This window comes from Elgaria multicarinata, chromosome 1 (genome assembly GCF_023053635.1).
Source record: "Elgaria multicarinata webbii isolate HBS135686 ecotype San Diego chromosome 1, rElgMul1.1.pri, whole genome shotgun sequence".
NCBI lineage: Eukaryota > Metazoa > Chordata > Lepidosauria > Squamata > Anguidae > Elgaria > Elgaria multicarinata.
In genome coordinates, this window is record NC_086171.1 from 42873664 (window position 1) to 42897295 (window position 23632).

The window sequence follows — 23632 nt, forward strand, 5'->3', positions numbered from 1 at the left end:
CAGGCCAATACACTGGAACTCAAGAGCAGCTGTCCCCTTTAAAGCTAGGAGTAGGTCACACTTACTCCAACTGAATCTTTTACTCTTCTGACTAGATCATGTTTTTGTTTGTATCCTGCAGATCATGGATTTTTTAGAAGATGGGCAGGGTTACATTTCATGTGTCTGATAAAGCAGGCTCTGGCTCATGGAAGCTTATACTTCAATAACTTGGTGTTGTTGCACCTAGACTCCGTTTTAATGTTACACTTGATCTTGGTAAAGAGGCTATAAAGCAATGTTAAGTAATAAATAATGCATTCCCTCTTCTTACATGCACGAGCATTCATGGTAACTAAGCCTAGCACCTTTAACTCCACCTGTTATAGCTTACACTTTCACATTTAAGCTATTCACATTTATTGCAATACTAGCTGTACCCTGCCACGCGTTGCTGTGGCTCAGTCTGGTTAAATTGAAAAGAAAGAAAAGACAAAGCGGATGTTTCTAATATGTTTAATTTCACAATGCTTGTGGATATACAATATTTTTAGTTGTTCCATTGTCTGTGTAGATATAGAGATTGTCTGGTTTGCCAACTCTAGAACACACAACATATAATTGTCCATGTGAAAAGCAATCTGTGTCTAGATCTAAACCGCACAATTCTAAAGATTGGCCCTGAGCTTTGCTGATGGTGATTGCAAACGCCAATCGAATTGGGAATTGCAATCTCTTAAATTGAAATATGTACAAAGATTATGGAAGATGGTGTTTTCAGAAATTGAAAAATAGTGGGAATGAAAATAGAACAAACACCAAAAATAGCATTGCTGTCACTATTTGAAGATATAAAGTGTGGAAAAGGAACTATAGAGCTGATATCGAGTTTGTTGGTTGCAGCACGATTGATGATAGCTAGGAACTGGAAGATCCAAGGGGAATATTCTATTGAGGAATGGTATAAAGTAGTATGGGACATAGCCATTAATGATAAACTGACATGCAATATTAAGTGGAGAAAAGGCGTAACTAAAATAAATGAGTTCGAAGGAATCTGGAAACAGTTCCTAGTGTTCGTGTTTACTAAGGGAAGTGGGAAACCACCAGCAGAAGAAATGATTAGATTTTGGACTCAAGAATGATCCCGAGGTGGGGGGTGCACATTTATGTTAAGAATGAAGATGTTGTAGTGTGATAAGGCATATGTAATAGTTTTTGATATTTGTACTCAACAATTATTCAATATGTTTGCAGCAGATATTTGATGTATTTTTTTTTCTTATTGTGTTAGTTTCAGTTATATTTTGGAAATGTTTATCTATGTTTATATAGTGTTGAAAATGAATTAAAAAAAAAAAATTTAAATAAAAGTAGCTGTTGCAATTTTGAAACGATGGACCTTTTTATGCCGGTATAAATTCCGCAGCGTGCATTCAATTCATCATTGCCATCACCAATGAAATACATTTGTAGGAATTTATGTTGACTATCTGGAAACGGAAGGAGGGATCCGGCTTTATGATAAATTTGTCCTTTGACTTTGAAAGTTGGCATAAATGGAGCTGTGATGATTTCTGCGCCGAACGACGTCATACTGTTAGTTTTACCCTAACCTGTGCCTGCTTACCCTATCCTGTGCTTGTTTGCCTTCTCTTCCCCTCCTTATTGTTTTACTATGATTTTATTAGATTGTAAGCCTATGTGGCAGAGTCTTGCTATTTACTGTTTTACTCTGTACAGCACCATGTACATTGATGGTGCTATATAAATAAATAATAATAATAATAATAATAATAATAATTTGGAAGCATGAGTTGTATTTCCCGATGTTAGATAGGAAATGCTTTGACTCTGCGGTATATCCGGCAAGCAAAGTTTGTAATGGCTCTAGTGGTTCTCCAAGTTGAGGCAGTTTAATTTTTCCAGCAGCGCAACACATTCCTTTTGTTTCTCCATTAAATTTAAGAGCCTTGCAATAAGGACACACTTCAGTCATAGTGCCGATGAGAACATGCCGCCTCAAACTATAATCATCAGCTGGGTTGTACCGGAATGCAAGGCGATTGTAATTGTGTGATTGTTTACCACGGAGTCGTGTTTGATGTTGATGTGCTGTTTCTCGTTGACGTCTTTCAGCCACTCTCAGCCTGTCGCGTTCATTCTGTTGAGAACAAAGTAGATCTGAAGCTGTAGAACGCGATCGCTGTGCTCGCAACCGTGCATCCTCAAGTCTGGCTGCACGTCGCTCGGCTGCTTCCTTGGCACGTATTTGAGGCATTTTTTTTCTTTTTTTCTCGTTTGCTGATGCCCGTTCTTCCTCAGTCTGATTTGCAATTTCTCGTCACAGTGCTTCCGCTCTGCGAGTATGACGACCTAAGTGTGATCTTCTGCGAGGCATTATTTGGATGAAGTAAAGCAGATTGTTTGGTTTTTTAAAAAGGATGTTTTTACGGTGAGGTTAGTGCAAACTCCTGGCAGTTACCTTTCTTCAGAACGTGTAACTGTCACAGGTGTGCCATCTATATTCACTCAGCCAATTGTGAGAGAACATGCAAATAGGAGAGGAGGCAGAGGCAGTGGATTGGCCTACTGGTTGGCGATGTCACAATGACCTATAAGAGCAAATAGGAGAGAACATGCAAATAAGAGAGAAGGCAGAGGCAGTGGATTGGCCTACTAGTTGGCGATGTCACAATGACCTATAAGAGCAAATAGGAGAGAACATGCAAATAGAAGAGGAGGCAGAGGCAGTGGATTGGCCCACTGTTTGGTTTTTTAAAAAGGATGTTTTTACGGTGAGGTTAGTGGAAACTCCTGGCAGTTACCTTTCTTCAGAACGTGTAACAGTCACAGGTGTGACATCTATATTCACTCAGCCAATTGTGAGAGAACATACAAATAGGAGAGGAGGCAGAGGCAGTGGATTGGCCTACTGGTTGGCGATGTCACAATGACCTATAAGAGCAAATAGGAGAGAACATGCAAATAGGAGAGGAGGCAGAGGCAGTGGATTGGCCTACTGGTTGGCGATGTCACAATGACCTATAATAGGAGAGAACATGCAAATAGGAGAGGAGGCAGTGGATTGGTCTACTGGTTGGCGATGTCACAATGATCAGCAGGACTGTTTTTTTTTTAGGCCTATTTCTTCGATTTTAAGACAAACTTTTGACCCCATATAGAACATAGTTACATAACAACGCTCGCATATTCGAATGCAACGTTGTGTCAAAATTTCAAAGCAATCGGTGAAGAACTTTCGGAGGTATAACGTCTGTTTCGAACGAACATTTACATTTTTATTTATATAGATTTCATCATATTAAATATTCAGGTGCTAATAGTTCTGAAAATAGTTCTGTGTGAAGAAGACTATGGGCTACCAAACTAAAGCTGCATTATGGGGGGGGGGGGGGAAGTAGCCACACGGATGTATTTTCAATATTCCATTTGACACACAAGAAAACATTATAAGATTGACACATAAAAACCTTTCTGGCTCAGACAAGATATCCATTTAATCCATCATCTTGCTTTTCAGAGGCCACAAATGCCTCCATAAAGCCCACATGCAAAACACAAAGGCACTCTCCTACTATAACTCCTCAGCAATGGTATTCTGTGGCATGCTGTTTCTGGACATGAAAGTGCTATATAACCCCTATGGCTAGCAACTACTGACAGACCCCATCATCCATGAATTTGCCTAATCCCTCTTCAAAGACATCTAACCTAATGACCATCACTATAACCATTCACAATGAATTCCATAAATTGTATTGTATGAAGTAGTGCTTCCTTTTGTCTGTTCTAAATCCGTCCAATTATTATGAAGAAAGCTTCTCTATCCAATTTTCACCACGCTATGCATGGTTTGATAAACCTTTCCTATCCTTTCTCCCCCTAACAGTAAAAGCTCCAAGTTCTTTAGCCTTTCCTCATACAGATCATTTTAGTTTTCTGCGTCTTTTCCAGCACTCATGCTTTTTAGATGAAGTGTACACACTTATTACAATACTGGCAGTTATATTTTCAATTCCTTTCCTAATAATTCTTAGCATGGAATTAGTCTTTCACAGTCGCCACGTACAGAGTTGATGTTTTCAATTACCTCAAGATCTTTCCTGGGAAGACATTAACAGTTCAGAATTCATCAATGTTAACTGGATTCTTTGCCAGAACACACGTTATTTTATGCTTATTTACACTAAACCTAATTTCCCATCTTGTTGACCTTTTTTCCTATTTTGGAGACAACCTTTCAGAGTTCTTGGAAATCTGCATGGATTTGCACAGTCCCAAGTAATTCTATCATCTGTAAACTTGGCTACTTCACTGGTCATAACAACTTGATATCATTTATGAAAAAGTTAAATACTGCCAGCTTGATGAATATGTAATATTTTTGGTGCTATCAGAAATGTAGCAAATATTTAATGCCTAACTGTGAACTGTAAACTTGTTATAATATCTAAGGAGAAAAAATATCCCCAATTATTATGTCTTGATTCAAAATACTAAACTGTATAGAAGTTGGGAAAGTTTGCCATGTATTTCAGGGTGTAGTCTCAGGGCACATGATGCAGGCACCTTGCTGGAGCTAAGCCAGTGTAAGTCTGGTTAATGCTTAGGTGGGGGACCACCTGAGAACCCTATCTAACCATGAGTTCCATCATGGATAGGTGGAATACAAATATTCCAATTAATTGCAATAAATTAATAGTTTATGCAGTTGTAACCCTGCCCATCTTCTAACAATAATTAGGAGTTTCATGAAGGCCCACATGCTCACTCTGCCTTTACTTGTAGTCTCCCCATACACACACAGTTCTGCACTAGAACATTCATTAACTATAATTGGCACAAGTCACAGTTTCTACCTATGGTTAGACCTAGTATTACAAACTTATGTGAATACACTACTATAGATGTAATCATAAACAGAATGAGTGTGTGTGTTTCCATGAAGAGAGGGAATGTATTTCTTTCTAGGGAATTCAAATTAAATATAGATCTACTTACATACTCTTCTTTTCATTCTTCATTGGCAGTTATATCATATACATTTGAGTTATATCAAATGGAAAGTGTCCAGCAGAAATATCAGCAAAAGCTTTTTAAGAGAACAACCAAGTGTACCAATCCTAATTAAATTCCAACGTATTACGTGTCTCCAAACAAACAGAGATACATGATCAGAATTCACTCACATTCAGCTCATATTGTTTATACCAACTAGCACTTTAATAGTTCAAACTGTAAGATAGGAGTGTACATGTGTTGCTACTCCACATTTTCCATCAGTCCTGAATGATTCTGTAACAGGAGCATGCTGCCTCACACTACTACGTTCCAGAGTTTAACCTACAAGCCTTTATGCACATTTAAGAGACCAAGGTTTTTCTAGTTGAAAAGCACCAGACTTCTTCACTTCAGTGGAAAGCTCTTGCCTTACAGATCAGGCTACTCATTCTAGAAATCAAGAGGGCTACAACATAGACTTCCTCATAGCAATATGCATGCTTCCTAAATTCTCAACTTTTACTTTAACTAGTTTCCTTCTGTTGTTCCTGTTTTAAAATAAATAGAACTGGACCACCTTTAAAAATACACTGTTCCAAGATCTCAGCAACCCCATAAATTTACATTGAACCATCTAAAAGTGGTTGTGAGTCTGTCCATCCATCAGCACTCAGGGGAATGGAGTGGATAGACCCCTCCCTCAAGGGGCAATGCAAGTTTGCTTAGAGGCTTCACCATTTCAAATGGACTATCCGAGCCCATAGATGTAGGGTCCGTTCGATAGTACTACCTGAGTTTTACCATCTAGCTTCCTGAGACAATAACCCATTATACTACAAAGTCCTTTAAATTGTCTAAAAAGAAAGTGTCTAGCTACACTTGAGAAAGATATCACATATGGTGAACTTGTAAAAAAGCGAGAACTTTTTGGATAGAAATCCATTCTTTAATACAGAAGATATTAAAAATTAATATATAACTGAAACCAGATTATTTCCTTTTGGGTTTACTAGACGACCAGATGAAAAGGAACTATGGGACTTTATTCTTACACATGACTTTGGCAGAGAGACTACTATATGCACAGAAATTGAAAGGAGCAACAATACCTACGACGGACAAATGGCTAGTGAAGATGTTGGAATTGGCAGAGATGGCAAAATGTACAGCAATAATCAGAGAAAAGTCTACATCTATGTTTAGAACTGCATGGAAACCTCTTATAGACTTTTTGCAGGATCTAGAAAACAATTATTTGTTTACCTGTGGATTCAATGAATAAGAAGAAAATTTTAAGACTAGAGAAAGAGGGGAACTTGGAATACTTTAATTATAGAGCAAGGAGAAATATGGTTACTTATTTTTGCAGTGGAGAAAAATGGAAGTCCATATTAACTTCGTATGTTTTCTTTGTGGGTTTTTTAGTCTTCTTTTGTATATGTTTTTTAGTTTGTTGTGAAAATAATAACTACACTTGAGAAAGATCAAGGAATACAGAAACAGTGAGGGGAGAGACACTTCACTTTTCTTCATCTACCATGGGTCTACTCCAAAAAACCCTTCCAGAGCTATTCTCTTTAGGAAAAGCAGTCATGCGTGAGCGCGCGTACATGTGTGCATGTAACATGTAGTTAGGCTAACAGGTTAAGTGGCAAGCCTTCCATTGTCAAGTGACAGTCAGTATTCTATCCAATTTATGCTATCAGCAGAATTAAATGGTAAATGTTTTCCTGAACCAATTCATACTGTGGCTATATGCATTTTTTTGTTGTAGCTTTTTTGGAGGGCGGGGAGAAAACAATATTTGCTTGTTTTGAACACTCACACACAATGACCAGGTTTGCATAATCAAAATCACCCACAGGACTTGTTGCAGTCTGTGGCGTGTGCCAGGCACAATTTGCATAACCACCACAGGGGTGGGGCTCATCATGTCATCCAAACTGAAGTAGCATGGTTAAACGACTCCTAAAAAAAACATGGCTGTTGTAGGGTTGTTTAACCTTCCAAGTCATGCCAACCAGGTTCAGATGACACGCTATGTCATGGCCGGGTAGCAATTATGCAAGTTGTGCCCAGCACAGGCCATGGCTCACAACAAGCCACAGTAGTTTGTTTTGATTGTGCAAATCAGCCAAGTTCATATATCACAACTATGGGTTATTTCTCTGGCTTGATGGGGTAAAGACAAGCCATAGTTCCTGGTTTGCACATCATGACAAACAACTCAGGGACAGAGTGGGAACAATCAGGCAGAGTGCACCAGCTTGTTCACAACCTAGGGCTTTAAAACAACCTGTGTTGTGACATGCACACTGAGTCAATGATTCTCTATATACCACACATCAGGAAAAGTGTAGGCCAACATCGAAGACACAACCCACACTCGCAGCCTACAGTAGTACAGTCCAAGAAAAACAGTTGGTTCTGCTGATTATATGAAGCAGCTCCTTTGATTATAAACTACTGAATATACCAGTCTAATTTTGACCGCCTATAAAAGACCACACCCTTGTACTCCCTGCTAGTTGATCCAGACTCTCTCTACTCCCTTCTACATTCAAAATCACAAATGCATTTTAGAAATCCTAATAAACCTACACTGGAAAGGGGGAGGGAAAGAAGAGTGAAGGGGACAATAATCCTCATAGCATTCATTAACTCGTCAGGATTACAAGTACGGAGAAAAGTCGTTAAGAGAGCTATTTAGGTGGTAACTTATCTACTGAGCAAGCTTAATAGGCACTTCTGTAGCCAAAGCCAAGCCGCGCATCTTCTGAACTGGGTTTAGCCCCATCACATACACATATCCTCACATATAGGAGATTCACCTCGACACAACATGTTGAGTGACTGCATGTGACCATTCTCGAAGGGCGATGAAGTTGCAGGCAGGAGCAGCTCGGTTTTCCATCCGCTCCATTCCAGAAAGCAAATGCCTGCTAAAATCCAGAGGACTTTTCTTTGCTTGCCAGCTGCCAAGCCCTGCGGTGCTCCCGCCCTTGCAGCGCCTCTTTCCTAGCAGCGCTCAGAAATACGAGAAAGGCATTCCTGGGAGCCTCAGGCTCAAGTAGCCCGACTTGTGGCCACAGAACTGTTTATTCCCTCCACTCTAAAAAGAGACCCACCCACCCCCCAGATTCAGCGTCCCGGGAACACTCACCGGTTCCTCAACAGGGTTGCTCCCCGCCTCCTCCTGGTGCCTCGTCTTCACACAGCCGGCGCCTCCATCCATCCAACCTGCGGCCGTTCTGAGGTAATTGCTGCCCCTTTAGCTGTAATAACACCGCTCCTCTTTCCACCCGCCCCCCACTGAGGGCAAGGGGGTTAGACGCAGCAGACGTTCCCCGCAGGAAAAGGGAGAGGTGGCCGCTCGGACTGAGTCGGGGCGAGGTCTCAGGGCGGGCGGCACTGAAGCGAGTCCTCGCTCGCTCGACGCTTTCTTGCCCCTTTGCTCGGCTTCGACGGCGGAGCTCTCCCTGGTGCTTCTATTCCGGCTCGCGTACCCCGCGGGCCCCCTCAGCCGCTCTCCTCAAGAGTCTTTGTCTCCCTCGCCCCGCTCTTGCCTCGCTCCCCTCACGGTCCCAGTTCGAGCCGAGGCATCTCGCATCAGTAATAACAACAACAACCAACGGCAGCAGCAGTACCGCCACCGCAAGAAGAAACCGGAGCCCGCCGCCCGCTCCTCCGGCGGCCAACAACACAACGACGGCAACAAGCAATCAGGCCTCCGACCCGGAAACTCATCGGCAGCCGAAGCCGCACGGGAAGCGGATCTGCTGCGGGCTCACGGGGGCGGGTAGCTGGGCGGAGCGCTGACGGAGAGAAGCTAAACTCCGGGGTGGGGTTGGACGATGCTCGCTTCTCCCTGGAGGAAGAGATCTTCAAGGCGACGCGGTAAGAAAAGGAGGCTTCTTCTTCTTTCTTTCTTTTTTTAACGCCAAGGCATTTCGATCTCCTTTCCCCCCACTTTTAATTGTCTCTGCCTCAGGTTAGTTGCTTGCCCATGGAGGTAGTAGTCCTGCGCGCACTTAACTTCGAGAGAAATTCCCCTTGAATTCAGTGGGACTCTGGGGGCTACTAACCTGAAGCATACAGTGCAGCGATGTAGCACCACATTAGATTGCGGGTGAGGCGATGCCTGTTTGAATGCTCTTATATGGGAGAAAACAAAATTCTCCTTGCACGTAGAAAAAGAACATGTCCAGAAGGAGAAAGTTGGACTGCCCCCTTCTTCCTGGCCTGCTACTTTTGTATCTGCAGGATAAGGTTATTTATTTACTTATGTGATCCCACACCTGCAACTGAAGTGGTACAGTCTAGGGAAAGTTTTATCCCTGGAGTCTAAACAACGAAAAGTCTTGTGGCACCTTAAAGACAGGGAAATGTATTATGTCATAAGCTTTTTTGGACTAGAGCTTTGATCCACAAACACGTATACCATGATACGTCTTAAAGGTACCACAAGACTCTGTTCTTGCTGTAACGGACTGACAGGACTAGCCACTCTGAAAATTCTTACCGTTGGAGTCTGATGTATTTATAAATTGGCCTTCACTTCTAAGTTTCTAAGTTAAATGACAGGATGGGTGGCACTGAACCACTACCAGTCTGTCTGTCCATCTCATAATTAAGGAAGTTAAAGGGTGCTTTTCCCCCACCCTCACTTTGCAATGCACAGCTCCCAATGGAGTCATAATTCTATTTCAGTAACATTTCTGTATATGGAATCAAGGTTAGTAGTTATTCCAGATTAATAAACATAGTAAGTACTTTCTGTGATTCTGATTCTGGGTATTGTGACATATGTCATACCTGCTATTAAGATGCCAAAAGGATGAGATTTGATTATGCTTTCAGTGCATCCTTACTAATGGAGTGGTATGGAATCAAGGGATGGTTACCATCCCAGATTAATTAAAACAGAGAACAAGCGTGTGATCTTGTGTACATGGATTGGACCTACACATTAGGGTTTCTGTAGTCTACAGCTCCTAAACAAGAGATTTTAAGGGCTGCCCATATGCCTACAAGAGTCCTGATCTTGCTCATTTCTACAGACCATCTTCCCCATTTCCACCCAGCTAAGAAGGTGGACTAGAGATATGTTTAGCTCATCCATGGGTCCCAAGCAGCAGCCTGACCTTGCCAGGAAGCTGGTGTTGGACAGTCTTTCCCCTGCTACCCAAAATACACAAACCAGGCAAACCTGAGCAACCCATTGTCTCTGGTACCAATGCTGTCACATTTGGGCTGTCTGGCTAAATGGACTCCATTCTCATACTGAATGCCAGCCAACAATTCTCTCAAGTTACAATCAGGATACCACTGATTTCCTGGGGAAACATTGGGAATCTTTCAAAAAAACACCATACTACTACCATGGTTGTTGAGGCCCTTTACACCAACATACCCCCCAAAGATAGATTCCAAGCCATCAGAAATATTTTCCCTGATGGTGCTACATCATACCTAGCTACCAAATTCTGCTGACTTGAACTTAGTCACAATCACTTCAGTTTGGGGACAACATATATCTTCTGATAAATGGTTTTGCCATGGGTACTCACAGGCCATATAACAGAGATATAGACATAGGACCAAATAATGTATTCCACAACATCAGGGTTACTACATCTGCTCCTTTTCCAATGTAACCTATGCTGTCATCTGTCAGCAATGTCCTTGTGCATTCTACATAAGACAAAAATTTATTTTACATAGGACAAACAGTCCACCCTCTAGAATAAATGGACACAAATCTGACATCAGAAATTACAATATTCAAAACTAGTGGGAGAACATTTTAACCACCCAAGACAATCTGTAACTGACCTTAAAGTGACCACCTGAGAGCAAAGAAACTTCAAAGGGACATTGCACTGTGAAACTGCTGAACTGCAGTTCATCAAGCGGTTCAACACTTTTTCCTGTAGCATGAATAAGGACAAAGGATTTGTGTGCGTGTATATCATATAAATTAATTAGCTCACCAATGCAAGAATGTCTGTGTCATCACCTAACAACTGTTGCATGAGTAGCCACTGTTAATAAGGTAATAATCACTGTCTAAACTTTCTGCATTTCGGTATATGTACCTGTAATTTGGAAAAATATTTGATGAAGTAGGCTCAAGTTCATGAGACTTATGCTCTAATTATTGTGTTCATCTTTATGGTGTTGCACGACTGCTGGCTTTTTTCTCTGCACAGACTAACGCAGCTCTGAAATCCATTTAAAAATATATGTTTTATTACACTTAGGAAGAATTTTACATTTTCATAAAATCCATGGTAATAAAAATTGAACAGGACTCTTTGTTACAGTGGTGAAGACAGGACAAGAAATTAAGGGGAAGAGGTTGTTATGTGGTTGGATTGATGGTTACCATGTAGAAGTGTTTTGCTGTAGGAAGTGTTACATCTTTTATGAAAATATTCAAAATATTATGGTTTAATTTGTTTTCAGCTGTGTATATTTACTGTTTTATACTATATGCTTTTATCTGTACGCCACCCTGAGATCTTATTGATATAGGGCGGGATATAAATGTTTTAAATAAATAAATTTTCAGTGCAATCCTATACACATAGCTTTGAGTAAGTCCAATTGAACTTAACGGGTTACTTCTAAGTAGACATGTATAGAATTGCACTGTTGTTACTTCTTGTCATTATTTTTCACTTTGGAAACTTAAAACCTGATAACTGAATACATCACATGAAGTTAGCCTTGCTGATTACAGTGGAAGTTAAATTCCATGCAACGGCCCAACTTAGCATCTGCAAACAGAACACTGGATTACATACAATGCTGCACATTCAGAGCTTCACATCCTTCCAACAAATAGTCTGTTGCGAGCTTTGATAGCACAACACTTATTTGAAGCACAACAATGTCTTGAATCCCTGCTTGTTATCTCCTTACAGGTTAGGGCGTCTGAGCTTAGTCCTTTCTCCCACATACAGTTTGCTAGCATTAGCAAACAAGAAAGTCATATAATCACTCCAGCTCTGTGCACCCAGTTCCCAATTAACAGTTGCAATCTGCAAGCACAGCCCCAGAAGCTGAGCACTGATCCAGCCTCAGAAACCACACAGGCAGCTCCCTTTTGTACACGTGCTTCCTGAATCAGCAGACTTATGAACGCACCATCCTCACTGTGTTGGTGGGCATGTTTTGAGTATCACATTATTAGTCATTTCCTTGTAGACTATTTTAATCTTTCCTTGTCCTTTATACAAATAAATCTATGCAATGGTGTTGTTAAAAAGTATTTTTGAATTTTTAGGCCAATCTTCATAGTGCTCAAAACACACATGCAGGTTTGATTTGTATATTCAGAAGAGAATTGACTAGCATAATTTAAATTAGGGAAAATATCCATGGCTATTTTTTTTTCAGAACACGAAACTATATCTGGTTTTTGAAAGCTTGTTCTGTTCATTTAATGTTTGTTTTCTTTTTATTGTTTTCCAGTAACAAACAAATAACACAACATGGGAAACCCAGAAATTATAACTGAAGCTTATGTGGCTGTCATTCGTCCAAAGAATTCTGCAAGCCTGAATTCTCGTGAATATCGTGCGAAATCATATGAGGTAAAATCATATTTATTTTTTAGGGGATGAATTGAATATTCATTAAATGGAGGCAATTATACTGTGGCCGTATCTACACTACTGCTTTAAAGCGCTATAAAACTGTTATAAAGCGTTTTAAAGCAATAGTGTAAATCAGCAATGTATCTAGTCATTGATATACCCAGGGTACACTCAGCTGCAGATGGAAACTCAGATAATGCTCTGAGATCAAGGACAGCTTTATGCATGGTGATATTCTCACAGCAATATCACATCTTCATAAGAAATTGTTCCTCAAAAGCCCCATCGCAACATTGCACTTCTGCCTTCTAATGCCATCTTATGATAGGTACAAGGTCAGTTTCATCATGTGTATTGCTCCCAAATATTTCCCAGTTGTTTCAGCAGCCACAGTATAGAACTAGATGATCCCACTGCAGGGCCTGATTTAGACATGCTGAGGTTCTAAGTCATATCAAGATTCAGAGGCCCCAAATTATTAAAATTAAAGGGGGAATTGTATTACATTATAATAGGAAGGGTTATGAAATGGTACCACGAAGTGCTAGTTAAACAATATTAACTAACCTTTTCTGAAGATGTGTATAAAAGTACTAACAAAGTAAGTTGATTTGAACTTCTTTTAAACTGGCTCAAGTTTGCGCTTATTGCCTTCAATACTAAATGCTGCATTGCCATGCTTTCTGTATATAAGGCAACTCTGCTGTAAGTCAGACCAGACATTTCAACATATTTAAGCCCAAGCAATTTCATCTTAGTTATATTACATCTTAGTTATCTCTATCATATTTAGAGGCCCCTCATAATATGAGGCCCTAAACCATTACTTACTTGGCTTGTTGCTAAATTTGCTACGGTCCCAATGCCACTCACTATCCCAGTAATGCTAATCAAAATATTGAGAGAATAGATTTATAAATTTATAATATATAGCTCACCCTTCACAATTATCCAATATCAGGGTATCTGGGCTGTAATATTGCTAGAATTCTATTTTATTTACTTTATTGCTATGTAGACTTTGAAAATTTAGTCAAGTCTTTATAAACAGGATGTTCGCTATAAAGGATTATCATAGAGTAAATACCAGGAATGTGACACAAACGCGGTGGTGCAGCCTGTTCCTTCTGTCACAAGGATGAGTAATAAATGATACCATGCCATGACATAAAAAGGTTTTTGAAAATCTATTTAAAATTTCAGTGCTTTGCATAGATGAGATTTTGTTCCTACATGAAAGTAAATTCTAGAATAATTGCTTCCATATGAAGATAATGAAACTAGTCTAGAGTGAATGCCTTGAAATTAGTAGTGGAAGTTTGTTTGTCCATCTTTCAATACAACTTTTGAACCATTTTTGGGATAGAAACTGCCTTGGTCTCCCTGTGGAATGATCTTTGCCTACAGAGACACAGTGGGAGTGTAACCCTGTTCATTCTATTGGACTTCTCAGCAACTTTTATAACATTGACAACAGTATCCTTCTGGATCAGCTAAATGGGAGTTTCCAAGAGGTGGTGCTAGAGGATTACTGTTCTGTTCCATTGAAATTAGACCACAGGGGACTGCAGGACTTGCTTTTTATCCCCCATGCCATTTAACTTCTACGTGACACCCATGGGAAGATTATCTGGGGATATGGGCTGAAGTGTCAGCAATAGGCAGGTGACGCCCAGCTTTTCCTTTCCTTTTCCTCTAACCCGGGTAGGGCAATGGATATGCTGAATCGGTATCTGAGTAGAGTAATGGATTGGATGAGGGCCAGTAAACAAGCTCAATCCAGGCACATTTAGTGGGTGGTTTATCTGCTCAGCTGATGTCCTGTTTCAGGTGGGGCTAAGGCAGGGGAGTGAGCTGCCACCAATGCAGGGTCAGAAGGCTGTCCAAACTCTGACCATATAGGCAAGGTCAATTCTAAAAGCAGAACTGGAAACAGTCCAAGCACAGGAGAAGCCAGCGAAAATTACTCGGCAGTCAGAGGGCCTAGAACCAGTGCAGAGACATTGATCCAACAATTCTCTGACTGAGGCTTTAAAGCCTGAGATTCCTGAACCCCACCCCGGGCTCAGCCAAAGATCATGAGAGGTGCTCTGGAAGCAGTCTTATTCATGAGGAGAGCCTTGCTTATGAGTTGCCTTTTACTCACAAAGAACTCTCTTTTGTAAGCAGGGACTTCTTTGCCTGACTTCTGTAATTTAAATACTGGCATTCCTGGGGGTTAGGCAAGAGTGCAACATCCACCTCTGAATCAGAACTGGAGCCCACCACCTCTCAAAGGGGTGAACCCAATGCCATTTCCTCCCAGGGCCCAGGATCTTCTTGGTCAGCTTGAGGTCCCTTGAAGTAGCCATCTGGCTCTGCGAGCTCTAGATCCTCCAGTGAGTATTCCTCTAGTGGGGGCAGGACAGTCGAATGCTCTTCAGCCTGTTCTGGAGGGGGTTACACAGTTTGGAGGTGCTCTTGGTGGCTAGGAGCACCTTTTATCAGCTTTGGCTGATAAATTAGCTGTGACTCTTTCTGGACAGAGATAGCCAGGCAACAACTACCCATGCTTGGGTAACTGTTGGGTTACTGCAATGCATTGTACGTGGGGCTTCCTTTGAAAATTATTTGAAAGGTTCAGTTAATCCAAAATAGAGCTGCGAGGCTACTAACTGGGACTGGTTGATACAATCATGTGCCACCAGTGTGTGGTCAGGTGCACTGGCTTCCAGTCCATTTCCAAGCCCAGTTCAAAGTGTTGGTATTGACATTTAAAGCCCTTAAACAGCTTGGAGAAAGAGTACTTAAGGAACATCTCCCATGTGTACCTGCCCAGACCCTTCAGTCATCTTAACAGGCTCTCTTCTGGATGCCCCCTCCGAATGATGTTAGGAAGTCAGCTAAAAGAGATGCCCTTCTCAGTTATAGTGCCCACATGTGGAATGCCCTCCTCAAGGAAGCTCACCTGGTATCAAGCAAATACATTCCTTTTCTGTCAGGCATTTTAGATTCTAGATTTGCCTATAGAGTGCTGGAATTACTGCTTCATATACAATATATTTAATTGTATGTTTACAATATTTTATATTGTATTTCCTATGCTGATTATTATTGTTGTTGTTGTTTTGTACTGTTTTTATTTATTTATTGTCATGTAATCCACCTAGAAAATTGTTTGTTATTGGATGGATTAAAATATAATAAATAAATAAATTTGTCCCAGTTCTCTTTCAACATTAGGCAAAGATAGTTTTATGTTACAGTACTTGCAGAATGATTTCATTAATTTTCTCATTTTTGGAATGTTCATCAATCTCACTCTATGCTTTACTGTATTGCTATTTAATAAATGCAACTATTAATTGCAATAGTTGACATTCCTGATTTATACCCAAGGCTTTTAAAATACCAAACTAAAGCAAATGCATGAATTTGCATCAGAATAAGCATTTGTGCCCTACTAACACAAAAAGAATATTCTGTTACTGAAATGTAAGTAGTCAAAGTATAATGAAACAATGCTTTATTTATTTTTTAAAAAAGCTTCATAGCAGCAGGTGATTCTGTAATGCATTCAGAAAAGCACTTGCATGTAAACACATTTTAAATAAAGTACTGTGTTCTTTCTGTACTTCCAGATACTTCTTGTTATACAAGATATTCAATACATAGTTGGACTTAAATGTTGAATTAAACATGAGCCTAAACATTTTTGCTGGCAGTATCTGCCTCTGACATCACCATGGCATTCATGAAAAGTAAAGTGTGTGTTATAGCATCGGTACATGACTGCAGGTCCAGCATGTATTCAGTTTAAAATGTTACTCTTTTAAAATAGATGTGTAACTTTGTGTTTAATTAATGTTTAATTTGATTATTACAAGATTTTGTTGCTTGAAGTTCCCATTGAAGGACATAAGAAGAAGAGAAGGAAAATGTTATTGGAAACTAAACTTCAAGGGGGCAGTGATGTAACCCAAAGCATTTTGGATTATATAGTAGAAACCACCAAACCAATTTCACCAGGAAATCAAGGTATTAAAGGTAATAAGTTCTTTTCTGCCTGCGCTGTGTTTTTTCTTCTAAACAATCATAAACAGGAACCTCATCTCTAAAATAAAAATAGACCACTCCTCCTCCTCCTCCTCCTCAGTTTTTATATCCTGACTCATGCCATGGCATTCAACACACCTAAAGCAACAATCTTTCTTGTTGTCTGAATGTTTACTGGGAGGAAAACATCTTGTCTGGTTTTTTGGAAGGTGAAGAGGTTCCTAGCTGGGTTAAGATGGAGGGAGTTCTGAAGAAAGAGTTCTGCTGCTAAGAAGGTGCTGTCTCCCCCCTCCCCCCTGCTAATCTAATTTAAGAAAGAAGAGAAATGTAGAGCAAACCTTCGAACATATTATTGTATAGGGTGACTGGTACAGGAAAAGATGCCTCTTTAGATAACCTAGACCATTTAAAGTTTAAAATCAGAACTTTGTATTGTGCCTGAAAACTATTAGGTAGTCAATAGAATTGTAATATATATTCCACTGCTATAATCAAATAGATGTCTTCAATGGAAGCTCCAAAGACAGCCCCATATGGATTCTGTTACAGCAATCCAGTCTAGAAGTTATCAAAGTATGTGTCACAGGGGCCAGGCCATTATCAACTAAGAGCTCCCATTGCAGGCATACCAATCAAAGCTGGTAAAAGTCTCAGTTGCTTGGTCATAACACCCACCTGAAAATCCAGACGTAATGGCAGGTTCATCAGTACTCCAAAATGTATAGTCTCCACAATGAGACTGTGGCCCCATGCAGAACAGTAGAACCACCAATTCCCAGGCCGATCCACTAGTTTTTAATATATTGCGTATTAGCAAGAAAGGCAGATGATAAGTGAACGATTAATTCCAGCTATTTAATTATTAAAAGTGTTATTGTTCATTATATACAGGAAAACGAGTTCTGTTAATGAAGACATTTCCTCTTGATGGTGAGAAGACAGGCAAGGATGCATCTCTTTTTGTTGTACCATCAGTTGTCAAAGGTAAAATTAAAGTATAAAAAAGTTACAGTTGCACATATTTAGAGGAACTCATTATAGTATAATATAATATAATATAATATATAATTTCCCTTAAAATGTACATGAATCCTATAATCCTAATTCCACATCATTCAGTTCCATTGAGGGCTACTCTCATAAGTAGTCGCTTATGATTAGAACCTCTATGTCCTTTTTCAGATGAAAGAAAAAACATATTATTTATTTATAAGACAACTGATACAGCATCAAATTAAAATTCATAAACTTATAGTCCATTGTTCATTATTATTATTTTAAAAAGGAAAGATTTGGCTGTCATAGTAACTTTTATTTTAAGAGTATGAATTTATGTAAATGCTCTAGTGAAATTTCCTTATTCCTTTTTGGAATGAGGGTTTCAAGTTCAATTTACCCTTCATTTACATGTGGAATAGAGAGTGTGTGTTTTTAAAGCTTCCACAACAGTATTTTCACAAGCTTTGCCTCTTCCCCTTGTGAACAACAATATGCTTTACCAGTGGAGTAGTCATCCTTTCTCCCTATGATTCAGTTTTCAAATTTGGCGGATGTGCCAAGTCTTTTCTGCCCATAAATATCTCATACCCATCTTTTGGGTTCACATTTGGTTATGACTGCCCTGGAACCGGAAAAATAATTAGATGATACAGTTGGACTCAAAAGGCGACCACCGTAGAAACAAAATAATTCTAAAATTACTCTGAGATCTGTTCGGGGGCTATTAGATGCTGGCCCCAAGGACATTGTAGAACTCTCTGAGGACCCCTGTAATGAATTTGCCAGGCACTTCCAGGACAAAATCTCTGACATCCGTCGGGTCTTAGACTCCAGTGTTATAGCAGTTGAATCTAGTGAGGTGTCAGAGCGCAGGCTTGTTGTGTTATCTTGGATGAGTTTCAGTTGGTACAGCTCGAGGATGTGGACAAGGTGCTTGGACAGGTCCGCGCGACCACCTCTGTACTGGATCCTTGCCCCTCTTGGCTAATAAAAGCTAGTAGGGATGGAACAGCCGGCTGGGCCAAGGAGGTGATTAATGCCTCTCTACGAGAGGGAGTGGTCCCAGACCGTCTGAAAGAGGCGGTAGTGAGGCCACTCCTGAAGAAATCTTCCTTGGACCCGGAAAATCTTAGTAACTACAGGCCGGTAGCAAATGTTCCATTCCTGGGCAAGGTCCTTGAGCGGGTAGTTGCGGGCCAGCTCCAGACACTCTTGGATGAGACTGATTATCTGGATCCATTTCAGTCGGGCTTCAGGCCTGGTTTTGGCACGGAAATAGCCTTGGTCGCCCTGTATGATGACCTATGTCGGGAGAAAGACAGGAGAGGGAGTGTGACTCTATTGATTCTCCTCGACCTCTCAGCGGCTTTCGATACCATTGACCATGGTATCCTTCTGGGATGACTCGCTGAGCTGGGAGTGGGAGATACTGCTCTGCAGTGGTTCCGCTCTTATTTGGCGGGTCGGTTACAGAAGGTGGTGCTTGGGGAACATTACTCGGCCCCGTGGACTCTCAAGTATGGGGTCCCGCAGGGGTCGGTTTTGTCCCCCTTGTTGTTTAACATTTACATGAAGCCGCTGGGTGCGGTCATCTGGAGCTTTGGAGTGTGCTGTCATCAGTATGCTGATGACATGCAGCTCTATTTCTCCTTTTCATCTTCAGCAGGAGAGGCTGTGGATGTGTTGAATTGGTGCCTTGCTGCGACAATGGACTGGATGAGGGCTAATAAACTGAGACTCAATCCAGACAAGACTGAGATGCTGTTAGCAGGTGATTCCGCTGACAGGATGGGGGGTGTTCTATCGGTTCTGGATGGGATTGCACTCACCCTGAAGGAGCAGGTTCGTAGCTTGGGGGTTCTTTTAGACCCATCATTGTCACTTGAGACTCAGGTGACCTCAGTGGCACGGAGTGCCTTCTACAAACTCCAGTTGGTGGCCCAGCTACGCCCCTATCTAGACAGGGATAACCTGGCTTCAGTTGTCCATGCTCTGGTAACCTCCAAGTTAGATTACTGCAATGCGCTCTACGTAGGGCTGCCTTTGAAGACGGTTCGGAAGCTGCAGCGCGTGCAAAATGCAGCGGCCAGATTGATTTCGGGAACCAGAAGGTTTGACCATATAACACCTGCTCTGGTCCGCTTGCACTGGCTGCCTGTATGTTTCCGAGCCCAATTCAAGGTGCTGGTTTTGACCTATAAAGCCTTACACAGCTTGGGACCACAATACCTGACGGAACGCCTCTCCCGACATGAATATACCCGGTCACTATGTTCAACATCTAAGGTCCTCCTCCGGGTGCCTACTCCGAGAGAGGCTCGGAGTGTGGCAACAAGGGATAGGGCCTTTTCGGTGGTGGCCCCCAGACTGTGGAATGATCTCCCTGATGAGGCTCGCCTGGCGCCAACACTGCTATCTTTCCGGCGCCAGGTTAAGACTTTCCTCTTTGCCCAGGCGTATGGCGGCACATCCTAATTACCCACATGTTTAGTTTTTAATCGGTTTTTAATGCTTTATGTATGTATGTTCTGTGTTTTAGAGTTTTAAATTTTGTATACTTGTTTTTACCTCAATTTTAGAATTTCTGTAAACCGCCCAGAGAGCCCTGGCTATGGGAGCGGTTTATAAGTTTAATAAATAAATAAATAAATAATAAATCTGCCGATTTTCAAACCTCTCCATAAAGAATTTGTGAGTGCAATTCGGATTCCAATGGGTTGGATCTAGATTTAGTTATACTTAGACCATTGCAATAAATACAACTTAGTTTTGAATAACATGTCTCTTTGATTTTAACGGGCCTACTCCAAATATGACTAAACCAGGATCAAAGCCATAATTTTTAACACAGGAGAAATCCACGTGGCTCTATCTGTCCTTAAAAATGTTAAAACATGGTGATGTTTGTTCCACTTCTAGTTTAGTAGCTGAAAGATGGATTGTCCAATTACCCAAGAAAATAGTAAAATCCTCAGCTAACAATAACTATTGACTTGTTCTGTAATAGATGAAACAAGTGACCACTTATACATTTTTGGTGATTTACCACAGCCCCTGCTGAGATCAGAGTTCTTTTTTCTTTCAAAATCATGGCCCCAGCTGGTGTACGTAAAGTAGGCACTTTTAGCAGATACCATGGATTGAATTCAGGATCTGCATTTCAGGTCTCTGCTCATGGAAGGTGCCTCTGCCCAATTTATGGGGATCTAGTCTTCCTTCCTCCACACCACAGCTCAGCCCATTCAGCAGTGCCTCTCAACACTTTGTGTAGCATTTTCTGGAGGGTGGATGAGCTGCTGCAGGGAGGAAGGGGTGAGGCAGTCCTCTTCCTCCAGCCCAGATGCAAGCACCAAAATCTGGATCCAACCCCTTAAATATAACATTTGCAGAATTGCACACATAGGAACTTTGTTCATTGTAGATCACATTCGTAAGTCATAGAACAATGTTCCCAATGTTAATAAAAGAACATTGCGGGCCATTTATTTTATTTTATTTATTACATTTTTATACCACCCAATAGCCGAAGCAATCTGGGCGGTTCACATTTGGTTTGTTGCAGACTCATGCCTTGCCTGACTCGGAATAGTGGGGCTGTGCCCTTGAGTATGGAGAGAGATGAGGGCCCCCAACCAAAAATCACTCGATTCTAGAAAGATCTGAATGACGCTGCAGAACTCCTATGCGTGATTCACAGAGACCACGGAGAAGAAAAAGTACTTGCACCACATAGGAATATAAAAACAAAATGTAATGCTGCACAGCTAAAATTGTATAATGGGATGGAAGAGATTGGTTTTTTAGGCTTTTAAAAAAATCTCCTTTCCTTTGTAGATAATACAAAATATACATACAGTCCAGGATGCCCAGTTTTCTACTGCTTTCAAGACATCATGAGGGTCTGCAGTGAATCCAGTTCTCATTTTGCTACAGTTACAGCTAGAATGTTAATTTACCTGGATAAGTAAGAAATGTTTTAGTAGAAATACTTGAATTAAAAAAATAAATTGAACGCACACTAAAGAATTAGATATTTTAAGTGTTCTCAAGTCATTATCGTAATATTTAAAATAAAGATCATGCTCTCCCATTTGTTCTAAGCCCAGGTGACTTATGATTTTGTTTTTCATTCGCATACTTGGCTGCAATCCTGTATCCACTTACCTATATCCACAGTAAGCACCACTAAACTCAGTGGGACCTGCTTCTGAGCAGACATGGTTTCCTGAATTTACAAGCATCCAAAATACTTAGATGTACTATCATAAATAAGTAATTTCTGTAATACAGTGATATTATCTTAACTGAATAATGTTACATGGAAATGTGCAGGACTTTAACCATTTTCTGTCTGCAAAGAGGGGTTATTCATTACACAATCTGCAGCACTAACTATTCAGATTTTTGAAGTAGTAAGGTCTATCCAGAACAGTGCATTATGAATTTATTATAGTCAGTAAAGCTGAATTTTTAGTCTTGTGCATTTAACTTCCATTTTTTAAAACCAGAATTATGCATAAGGGCTCACAAATCAGAACATCAGGAGTCCATTGGTTACCCATTCTTTTTCTGTGTAATAATTACTTCTGAACACTCCATAGCGTTTTCCAGTTGTTTTACTTCTCGTTGAAGGGAATGAGAAAATCTCAGATTCCCAGTACACAAAACTCCTTGCACACTATTGGACCTGCTAATCCATCAAAGATGAAAGGTGACAAAGTCCTTGCAAAAGCAATGAGGCTTGTTACTCATGAATTAATTTATTTCATTAGGTCAGTGGGACTTATAACCCAATGTTTAGATGGGTGCAAACTCCAAGGCGTTTAATTGGACCTTAAATAAATGACTGTATAGAATTTTATCCTTTTTATTAACTTTAGCTGGATCAAGGCCAAAATGTTTTAGATTCTGATACTAAGCATTTGTCGTAGTATATATAATGTTACATTATGCTATGCTAATTATTTGCTAATCTTCAGTAATATGACCAAAGCTAATGAGTCTTGTTCATTCCATTCTGCAGATGGTTAGAAGAACGGCATTCACAGTCGCATTCGATCCCAGCTTTATTCAGACCATCTCCCTTAGAACGGATTAAAACAAATGTCACAAACCCTGCATATGCTATTGAACCTGGGCAGACAGAGAGCTCTCTTCACATGGGATATACTGCATTAGAAATCAAAAGTAAAATGCTGGCACTTGAGAAGGCAGATATATGCATCTACAACCCTTTATTTGGCTCCGATCTTCAGTATACCAATAGGGTAAGAACAGGGAGTTATAAATGGATGTCAGTGTTGGATTTTAATATCCCTCAGTGTGCACTTTGAGCCAAATATTTTATTACATGATATTTCCAGGTTGACAAAGTGGTTATAAATCCATATTTCGGACTTGGAGCCCCAGACTATTCAAAAATACAGATTCCAAAACGTGAAAAATGGCAACGCAGCATGAGCAGTGTCATGGAAGACAAGTACTGTGTTATTTTTCGTTATTCATTTGTATTTGTATTTTTTAAACTTCCTTGTTCCATTTGCTCTCGGAGGCCCAGATACATTTTTTAAAAAATATTTACTTGTTTATTTTTTAAAAAATCAGGCCACCCTTCAGCTTTCTTTCTTTATTTTATTGCTGTTCCCAGAATGGCTAAAGCTCTTATGTACCTTGGGGGAGGGAAAATAGCTGTGACGACCATCAAACCTGTGACCAGCCTTTTAACTTCGTCCTCAAAGCATGTTGGTTCCTAAAATGAAATATGCCATTAGTGCAATAATTGTGTGAAGTACAATAAGTTTAAGTTAAGTTTGTTCAAGTGCATTATTGGAAGGGAAAGGAACTTATTTACTGTTAGGGATACCAAGGCCTCTTGCTGAGTAGTGACGCAGCAGAGACTTGCTGTACGATCCACAAACTTTTTCATTCAGTTAATAGCACCTCTACAAAGGCTAGAAGCTGTCCTCCAGCCCTAATCAGCTAAACAGGGC

The 23632-nt window shown here is 40.4% G+C and overlaps 2 protein-coding genes across 6 annotated transcripts in view; one reads left to right on the top strand and one right to left on the bottom strand.

Moving 5' to 3' along the window:
* ANKIB1 (ankyrin repeat and IBR domain containing 1) overlaps positions 1–8758 on the bottom strand; it is a 79507-nt gene extending 70749 nt beyond the window's left edge. For all 3 annotated transcript variants that reach the window (XM_063126963.1, XM_063126972.1, XM_063126943.1), the window contains exon 1: positions 8168–8758. The gene's annotated coding sequence lies outside the window, so the exon portion shown is untranslated. The remainder of the gene's footprint in view (positions 1–8167) is intronic.
* Positions 8759–8822: 64 nt separating this feature from the next.
* KRIT1 (KRIT1 ankyrin repeat containing) overlaps positions 8823–23632 on the top strand; it is a 44569-nt gene continuing 29759 nt past the window's right edge. The window contains exons 1-7 of one of the 3 annotated variants that reach the window (XM_063127005.1): positions 8823–8901; positions 12484–12605; positions 16475–16634; positions 17535–17627; positions 21477–21606; positions 22666–22909; positions 23006–23121. In XM_063127005.1, coding sequence (XP_062983075.1) covers positions 12504–12605; positions 16475–16634; positions 17535–17627; positions 21477–21606; positions 22666–22909; positions 23006–23121 — 845 coding nt within the window. In that variant the 5' untranslated portion in view covers positions 8823–8901; positions 12484–12503. Of the gene's footprint in view, positions 8902–11278; positions 11298–12483; positions 12606–14236; positions 14313–16474; positions 16635–17534; positions 17628–21476; positions 21607–22665; positions 22910–23005; positions 23122–23632 lie in introns of those variants that run through there. The other 2 variants (XM_063127012.1, XM_063127021.1) reach the window with 2 other exon arrangements.